The 9,708-nt window shown below is 35.3% G+C and overlaps 1 protein-coding gene across 1 annotated transcript; it reads right to left on the reverse strand.

Moving 5' to 3' along the window:
- Nucleotides 1–752: 752 nt before the first annotated feature.
- Nucleotides 753–8,771, reverse strand: LOC127497474 (histone-lysine N-methyltransferase SETDB1-B-like). The gene is made up of 7 exons (XM_051865946.1): nt 8,721–8,771; nt 8,298–8,589; nt 3,036–3,208; nt 2,760–2,847; nt 2,202–2,440; nt 1,958–2,046; nt 753–1,212 (listed from the first exon to the last, which is right to left on the reverse strand). Exons 1-7 carry the CDS (start codon nt 8,769–8,771, stop codon nt 1,098–1,100), a joined length of 1,047 nt encoding a protein of 348 aa, XP_051721906.1. The 3' UTR covers nt 753–1,097.
- Between the last annotated feature and the right edge of the window lie 937 nt (nt 8,772–9,708).

Here is a 9,708-nt window from a genome sequence, read left to right on the forward strand (position 1 = left end):
AAGCGCGTTCCATAACCTCCATTAACTCAGCATACGCTGGGCAGGGAAGTCTAGAGGAAGCCGTAGGCTCGCCTGCTTCTTCCTCCACCGCCATCTCCTGCTCTCTGGGGCTGGCCGCCAGAAGAGCACTTGCTCCCGGATCCAATGACGTCAAAGACAGGACGTCATCGTCATCCAAAAGCTCATCCTCGTCAGCCGCCGAGGTTTGAGAAAGATTTACACCTCTCTCAAACTCTGCGGCGAGCTCCACCTGCGAGCCCCATGATTTCAGCCGCCGCTCAACCTCAGCACGAGCGGGGCCAGAACCACCAGGCACAGATGTTGACGCCTCTCCCCTCGAGAAGAGGGCCAGACGAGAACGGACTGTCTTCATGGGAAAATGCTCACAATTAACACAGACAGCACCCTCAAGCACTGTCCATGCCTGCTCCTCGCCCAGACAGAAAACGCATAGGTTGTGTGTATCTTCCGGTGTCAGAAACCTCGGACACGGGTCAGCATACTTCCTAAAACGTTTATCAGACATTTTAGAAAAAATTCCTTACCGGATTTGAAAACAATGGCAAAGACACAACAGTCCCGAAAGACGAAAAGATACTGACTGATTCTCTAGGCGCTCCTTTTATACTTCCGGGTCGCACTATGATGATGTCATAGGCTGTCGCCGGGCCAATAGGATTGGAGTGGTTTGATTCCTTGGCTTTCAGACATCGGTTCACATGTGACGTTCCCCATATGCGGTCAACGCAGAGTTGAGTTCCCTTCGAAAGGTAACTCCAGTTCCAGCACATCCCAAAGGCACTCTATTGGACTGCGATCAGGAGACCATAGTGATAGATGCCATCGGCCCATTTGGGGTTTAAGGCAGAACTTTGTGAAGCAGGACAGTTGAAAACACGCGAACATACAATGTTTTTTTATTACTTCGGTAAGTTCCTAAACGAATTCCTCTTCGTTCAGTGTCTGCTCAGTTCTTATCAGTAGCACAGACCTTACTGGACAAATCCAACTTCCAGGAGCTCCAGGTAAGTGTTCACTGGCACGTCTACAATAGGAGGTACCTTTAGTGCGTGCATGTGTGTGTGTGTGTGTGTGTGTTACAGCAGTCGTCCTCTGCATTCTGTTGATCCACAGCAGCACAGAAGCTCCTTGCCCTCTACACTGCCAACTTCATAATTATAATCCCATGTCAACTCCGTCCCTCGGATTTGCCTGTAGAAACACACAGGTTAATACAAAAACTCTAGATACGTTTACATGCAGCCAAATGAAATAATCTGTTAATATTCCTACTAGTAGCTCAAGCAGAATGAAAAACCTTCATGTAAACACCTCAAATCAGAAACCAATCTTATATAGTGTAAATCAATGATCTGTAAAACAGAATAACTCATCTAAAAACCAATGAATCTGACTACTTTTGAAAAATGGTATGGAATATTAATGTCAATAGTTTTTGATGACAAAAAAAAACTGCACACATACAGTATGTAAGAGACATAAAAGCAAGCAAAATAAATGTGTGTGATAACACACATTTATTTGGCCACACATTTAAATGGCCTGTATTAAAATTCTGTATTATTTTGTTTATGTTTTTGTTTATTATAATTAAATAAAACTACAAAATAAATTCATGTTTAGCATTTAAAATGATGAATTCATTTTAAATGCTAAACATGAATTTACAAATCACAACATTATAAAGTACAAAATGAAAAATGGATATTCATAAAGATGTGCATTTAAATTATTAGTGTTTTTAAAAATTAACTTTAGGTGAGCGTTAGATGACGACAACAATAATATAAAAGGTGAAAATAGAGGAAATCAGCATGCACAATTAACCAATATCTAATATCTAATAAAACAAACAAAAAAAAACTAATATCAGCTGATAACATATATATTAAATTATTTCTCATTTAAATGCACAAAAAATACTGTTCATGCTTACTTGCTAGTAAAGACGGCGACCCAGGGGAAGCACAGATCATGAGTGTCCACAAACACATTCTGGACGAACAGATTGGGGCTGCAGCTATGCTGTGGGACAAAGACAGCAGAAGATAGGATGTAAACACAATAGTTGCAAACTATCATTAAATTAAAAATCAAGTAAAGAATCTTAAGATATATGATCCCGATGAAAAATATGCAAATATCAAATATAAGTCACTCATATCTGGTATCATACTCACATTGAGGTAGCATCCGAGGTTGCCTTCCAGTTTGGCATCAATGATATAACAGGATTCCTCCCCGTCAAAGAACTGGCGGGTGTTTTTAGGGCCACCTTCGCCCCCGCCACCTCCATGTCCATGAGATTGGCCCGACCCACCTCCTCCTCCACCCCCTCCCCCCGTTTTCACCATCAGTCCATGGGACTTCAAAGCAATGCCACGTGTGGACTTCACCGCCACCTGCCTCTTCACCACAGCTGAGAGACACAGACAGAGAGATCTAACAATGTTCTATATAATGGTGTTACAGGGACTTGATGAATGTAAGACTATCTGACTATCTCTAATTTAACTAATTCATGTTTCACAGCCTGTTGCTATAACAACACCTGCACAACAAGATGAGCATCTCATTCATAATAAAGATGGAAGATGTAAAGGGTTAAAAAGGTTTTCTGCTCATCCACCACTGGAACATGCAGATTCATTCAGATGACTGAAGTGTGGCAATGGTTTCACTTATATAAGGAAGTTCACAGATGATGGCAAGCAATTTGACCTTTTCTTCCATCTTACCCTGAGTCTTTTTCTCTCTCTCCTTGTTGTCATCTGATCCTGAGCTGATAGTTTGCACATCATCACTGTCAGAGAGGGTCATCACATCCTAAACAAAAGACAGATAGAGAGATTATAATAAGAGGGAGATTATAATGGCAGATAAAGAGAGAGAGACAGACAGTAGAGTGCATCAGAGTAAAACAACCAGAAACAGGAACAAAGAAACAGGAAAGGGAGACATTTCATGCGAAAAAGTACAACAGGAAAAAAAGATGCATGAAAAACTGTACTCACCTTCTTCTCCGTCTTCATGCCTCCCTCCACCTTGACACTCTGATCGGCAGAAGTGGAGGACTGGCTGGTGAGGCAAGATGCTACTTTACTTTTCCCAGTCTCCTCTGGCATGGGAGGGGGCTTCCTCTCCTCACCCGCAGAAACACTTAGTCCATCCTTACTGTCCTGAATCTCTACAGCAAAGAGAGAATGATGGGAAAATTAACTATTCAGAAATTAGTTAGTAAATTAGTAATTAGTAAATTAATTAGTCTTTTGTTTCACAGCTGATTAATTAAAACAATACCATCTGTATAGAAAATATGTAAATCTAACAAAAACATGCCCAAGACATTTCACTACAAAAAATAATATATTTTTATAATATGTGAAATGATAATACTAATTACTATTATTAATATTAACTGTTCAAGACACATTCACCATAATATTTTGTATAATTTAACATATGGTAATAATAACAGCAATTATAACAACACTAATAATAACAAATATTAGATATTTTGCTGCAAAGATAACATTTCGTATAATATATTCAATATGATAATATTTATTATTATTATCAATATTACCACAAAACCAAATATATTTTATAATTTAATATATTAAATAATATATGAAAATAATATATATATTAGTATTATATTAGTATGTATATATATTAGTAATAGTAACTGTTCAAGACATTTCGCCACAAATATAAAATATTATATTGTGTATGTACTAATATGATAAAATTAATAATAATAATAATAATGACAACAACAACATTAATAACAACAATAAGGTATTATAGTATTAAAAACTGATCAAGACTTTTCACCACAAAAATAAAATAAATAGGCTAATACATTGTATAATATGTGATAATGTTCTTAGTAGTAGTAACAGTCATGAAAATCCTATGCAGACCATGTTCTTGACAGGTTTTGTGACAATTTAAAAGACTTCTACACACACACACACACACACACACACACACACACACACACACACTACTAAACAAACTAAACTTCTACTCAAGTCTGCCCTCTAGTGGCCTTTATGAGTTTTCAAAGGTGGTCCGTTTTATTATATTACGAGATTCAAATAAGAAAACCGACAGTCATTGATAACTGACTGGAAACGATATAATTGAACAAAACCGTTAAACACAAAAAATATTCTAAGATGACACACAAAGACATCAAGAATCAGCACATAAATCTCAACAAAGGTGACAATCAAAAGTGTCATGCCCAGTGCATGCTGGGAGTTTTGTACTATTGTTCCCAGCATGCATTGGGCATGAATACATTATGCAGCTGAATTGTCCTTTTAGTCTTTGCTTTTTTTTTTTTTTTTTTTTTTGCTGTGCTTTTTGTTCTGTCTTTTAGTAGCTTTTTGTGATGTCCAGAGTTCATCTGATTGTCTGAATATTTTGTTGTCACCATTGTTGAGATTCATACGCTGATTGCTCATATCTGTGTTCGTCGTTGTAATTTGGTACAGAAATGCTAAAAAACCATGGATTTTTATTATTATTATTATTATTATTATTTTCTATATTGCTTACTCGGGATCATGAGTTATTTTCTTAAGGTTGTGGATTAGGGTTTCCGTAGTCTTAATTTTCGTGGACTTAATTTTCTCGTCATCCCGACATAACAAATGTTCTTTTTACAATGATTGTTTGATTCTGAAACACACTGCAGGGCTATTTCATAAAACAAGATTAGAATACAAGCCAGGCTTATTTTAGTTAGTCAGACTTATTGTCAGCAAATTCTGTTTCATAAAACAAACTTAAATTAGTTCAGACTCAGTTACTCTGGCAATTTATGCTGGAAAACTAACCTGGTCCGGAGCAGGCTAACTGTCAGGCTAAGCTGAGCTCCTCTAACACTGACCAATAGGAACGCAATGATATTACAGCTGACTCTCACATACAATTATTTGACTTTATTAACCACTATCAGTCCAATATATATCCATATCTATATATCTATATCTATATCTATCTATCTATCTATCTATATATATATATGTATATATATATATACACACACACACACACACACACACATTTACTAAATAGAGCTAAGTAAAAAAATTTTGAGGCAATTTTTTATCAACAGGTAAGTATTATGAACCAAAACATTTAAAGAAAAGTAATTTCTCAAAAAATAAGTGTTATATAGCCCACTGAATCTTTCTCAGACTTAATACTGACAAAAATGGAAGCACTTGGGAGAGAACTGTCAGGAGACTTATTTCTTAGCACAAAAGTGGTAAAAGAGGATTACCAAATCATTGTTTTAAGTGTAAAAATATAGCAAAAGTAACACAGAAATTCAAAATCAATAGACCTGTGACAAGGCCCCTGAAACAATCAGGCCTTCATTTTTAAGCTTTCATTAAGTGATGAGTGATTTTTTTGCTAGACCAAGCAAGTGTTTCAGAGCCAGCAAAAGCTATAAAAAGAGTGACAGAGTAACATGCACCTCACCTCACCCTAATATACTCAGATGAGGCGCATCTCAAACAAGCCTTTTCCTTGAAAGGGAAACTGGCGAGACTGTGCACAGCGCGTTACATTACTGAGCTCTGATTGGACAATCGCTGTAATAGTTTGTTAATTATCATACAGAGAATTTTAAAATTTCGTTTACTTGATAAGATTTACATTATACGTGACACTGTTAATCTAAAGGGATGGTAAGGGGGGATGGTGGCTTTACAGAGGGGATGCTTTTTGTCATTTTTTCAACAACGGGGATGCCATCCCCCCTCAAATCAAGTCCTGTATATATATATATATATATATATATATATATATATATATATATATATATATATATATACAGCAATGATTCTTGAACTCTGCTGAAAGTAATACTAAATCGGATATGAGCTGCGGTGTAGGTGGAGTCGTAGGCAGTGGAGAATGCAGGTGGTTATTGCAAGTGATGACACTTGGAAAGAAAGTGCAGGTTACTGAGAGTTTATTTTGCACATTATGATTTCATCAACTTCCAGATCCAGCACATGGCTGGTTAAAACTTCCTGTTCTCTGTAAAATCATGCAGGGTTTGGTGCAGAGGTTGCTGGGTTCCTGTGACTCATCAGGAGATGTCTTTAAATATGGATATAAGTAAAGGACAAACACTTCTGAGAATAAGATATAAATAATCCATTGTAGTCAGATAATAAAAGAAGAATAAACAGCTGAGATGACATTGGGATATTGACAAGTCTTTAATATGCAATTCATTCTTAAAGGCAGCATTCACAAACAAACGCATTGATCACAAACATTTTTACTTTGCCTGATTCTCTTCTCACCACCAGCCAGTGAGTTTTCATGTGGTAAATTCTAGAAAGAGTATCTTGAAATAAAAAAATATGAGAGTTACTTATATATTTGTATATTCTATAAAATAAAATACATTTTATTGTGATGAAATCTCTCTGTGTCTATTTATTTTTGCTTTATTTGGTGAATCTGGCCCCTGGGTCATTTTCTCTGATTCGGAGCGTCAGTGGTCACTGATGAATGGATGTGGCGGTGTCTACTCACATTGCTCTCTTTGACATGTTTTCTGCAGGAATCTCAGAATACGTCACATGTGTCAGCAGCTAAACATCAATGGACAAATAAACAAATATGGTGCATGTGAAAGATGACTGTCATCTTGTTTTTGTTTTTTTTTGTTTGTTTTTTGTATACAAGTGCTAGAGTATATAATTAATTACCTTCATAAACTGGTCTTATCAAATGGACAACAAATTAGAAATAATACTTACATCAGATTCAACAACTTCTTCTTTGTTATCTGAAAAATGTCACATAATATAAATATTTAGCAACAAATAGCACACACAGGAAATATTTTAAGAATTTAAAATAACTGTTTTTTATTTTACTATATTTTAAAATGTAATTTATTAAAAAAAAAAAAATCTTAATTATTACAAACTTTTGACTGGTAGTGTATTTCAGATCAGATAAAAGAAGATTTCTAACTTTTTAATTCACTGATATCCCTCCACAGCAATTCTACAATCTTAAAGTGATGTGCACATGTATAAACTTATATTGTTTGAACTGTTTGTTATAAAATACAAAGAATTACAATAACTTACCAGCCTTTTTTGTATAAATCGCCCAAAACATAACAGCAGGAAGAAGAACGGCTAAAGCAGGAATGATAACAACCATCACTAAGGGAAAGGCTACAGAAAGACACATTCAGGGTCGGTTGTGTTTAATCCACCTTGTTATTTTGTACCCTACATATTACTAGAGCATTTGGAAATGAGGTTCTTTCAGAGTGTGGAATGTGTTTTGGTGTATGAGCCAAATTGAATCAATCATTTGAATTATTTGAATGTCTGAGCACAACATTAAGATAGAAACATTCTTTTTACAAATTGTATTTAATCTTATTTTTAAAGCTCCACAGACATGATTATTTAAGTTTTCATTACAGATTGACATATTGTGTCTTAAGGCATCATTTTAATATCTCTTGAGCAGAAATTCAAAGACCCAGACAGAAATCAGTTATATTTGAGAAGAAAAGACCATCTGAGAGACACTGTAAAACACTGAGGTGAGAGAGACAGTGATTACCGAGTTTAGGGAGTTTTGGACTGTTAGTCGAGGGATCCTCATGGTTTGTGGTGTGGACCAGAATCACTGGTGTCACTGTATCAGCTTGAGCTGTATAGGATCACTGTTAGTTTAGATACATCATACTCCAAAATATGACAATCATTAAAAAAAAAAAAAAAAGACATCATATGAAAATATGACAAAATATGACATCATTAAAAAAAAATTTGTTAATTATCAGGAACTCACAATGAACAACACTTTTTATGGTATTATTTTGTTTAATTTCATTTACTTTTTAAAATAAATTATTATTACTATTTTTATATAAGCTGATTTTGATTTATAATATACTATTTGTTCATTGTTCATTTTTTTCATAATACATTGTTAATTTATACAATTTGAAATGTTAAAAATGTGTTAGTGAAGGTAGAAATTAACATTAACATTAATAAATCCTGTAAAAGTATTGTCATGTTATTGCATTAAAGAATTGAACCTTATTGTAAGTATTGCCTCAAATTTAACAATTAAGGCACATTAAACTATATGCTTTTTATTTCTGCAATTCTTGTACACTCTGTTTATCCTCGCTTAAAGATACTAGAATTTCTGACATTATGAGGACCTACTAAAACTGATGCATGAGTTATTGTTCCCACCTGAGTCCTTGACAGTATATGTGGCTGAGGTCTTCAGTTGATTTCTCTGAGTAACCAGACATCTCCACTCTCTGTTGAGATCTTCATTCAGGAGTGTTGTAGTCAGAGTGCTGATACAGTGTGTTGAGGAGAATGATATCTGATATCTGGAGTCTGTCATCACACTAACACCAGCCTGATTCACCCAGATCAGCTCAATTCCCTCAGTATGGACCAAAGTATCACAAGGGTATCTATCATATGAATACAACTGACAGGAGAGAGTCACAGAACTGCCTGGTCTGATCTCAGTCTGTGAGGATGATGAAGAGACTAAAAGAGAAAATAAGACAGAAATCACAAGACAGACTTCATTTTTTTCAGTAATCTGTGAGTTTAAAGAGAGAATTTGGCACTTTTTAAATTACATTATCCTACAATTACCATGAAGAACATGGAGATAAACATGTCCATCAGTTTCTTGGTGTCCACCATGTTGTTGGCAGATGTAAATTCCATAATCTTCTCGTGTGACTTTCTTGATGTTCAGAGAGCAGTCAGACGCCAGACTCAGTCTCTCACGTCTCTTTATATTATTCTTCATTTTCTCTTTGTTAACTAGTTCAACTGTCTCTAAATATGTTAACCTGTCATAGTTCCATCCAGTTGATGTACAGTCAGAAAGAGCATTATTACAGGGCAGATGGACATTTGCACCAGAACTGCAGAACACATGAGTTACTCCTGCTCCACTGGTGCCTGAAACACAGTAAATCTGGGTAATCATTATTCTATATACTAATAAAAAAATAATAACAATAAAAAAAAAAACATTATTTTGCATATGTAAATATAAGTTTTTTTCACAGATGTTTTATAGAAAATATATAAATGTGTTTACCTGTAGAAAATGAGCAAAGAATTATCTGACCGAGCAGAAACATAAGACACTTATCAGCCATTTTCTGTTTCTGTTAGTATTCTCTTCTATTTAACATCACCAGCTCCTCCTCTACTTGTAATTTCCCAGGTTCAGACAGACTCTTTTATTCAGTGATCATTAAAAAAATGATCTGGTATTGTCCATGTAATGTGTGCTACTTCAATAGATCAACATGCGTAGACCCATAAAGACTAGCATGAGTGTCCAGATTCTCACCAGCTTCTACAGTTGAGACCAATAAAGAATTCAATAGAATGGAGCAACTTGCTAAAGTAAAGAAGATGAGCTACCAACAGGATTTACACCCATCAGTCTAAACTGGGTTCAGAGATGGTCTTTGCTCTATGTGGTTTAAACAGTGTGATCAAACTTCCACGCTCAGCAGTCACATGATTTGAAACAGTGAGTGCACAGCTCTGAAAACACTCTGAAAACATGTAATTACATATTATATATATTATATTATAACACAGTAAGCGTAACATGTAG

The sequence above is a fragment of the Ctenopharyngodon idella genome, chromosome 16, assembly GCF_019924925.1.
Source record: "Ctenopharyngodon idella isolate HZGC_01 chromosome 16, HZGC01, whole genome shotgun sequence".
Classification (NCBI taxonomy): domain Eukaryota; kingdom Metazoa; phylum Chordata; class Actinopteri; order Cypriniformes; family Xenocyprididae; genus Ctenopharyngodon; species Ctenopharyngodon idella.

What these genes read in the sequence shown, in the direction of transcription:
- LOC127497474 (XM_051865946.1), bottom strand. Translation starts at nt 8,771, where the DNA reads ATGGTGGACACCAAGAAACTGATGGACATGTTTATCTCCATGTTCTTC. An exon ending in ATATACTGTCAAGGACTCAG is followed by an intron (nt 3,209 to 8,297) that starts GTGGGAACAATA and finishes TCTTTGCTGTAG; the next exon opens with AGATTCAGGACAGTAAGGAT. An exon ending in GCATGAAGACGGAGAAGAAG is followed by an intron (nt 2,848 to 3,035) that starts GTGAGTACAGTT and finishes TCTTTTGTTTAG; the next exon opens with GATGTGATGACCCTCTCTGA.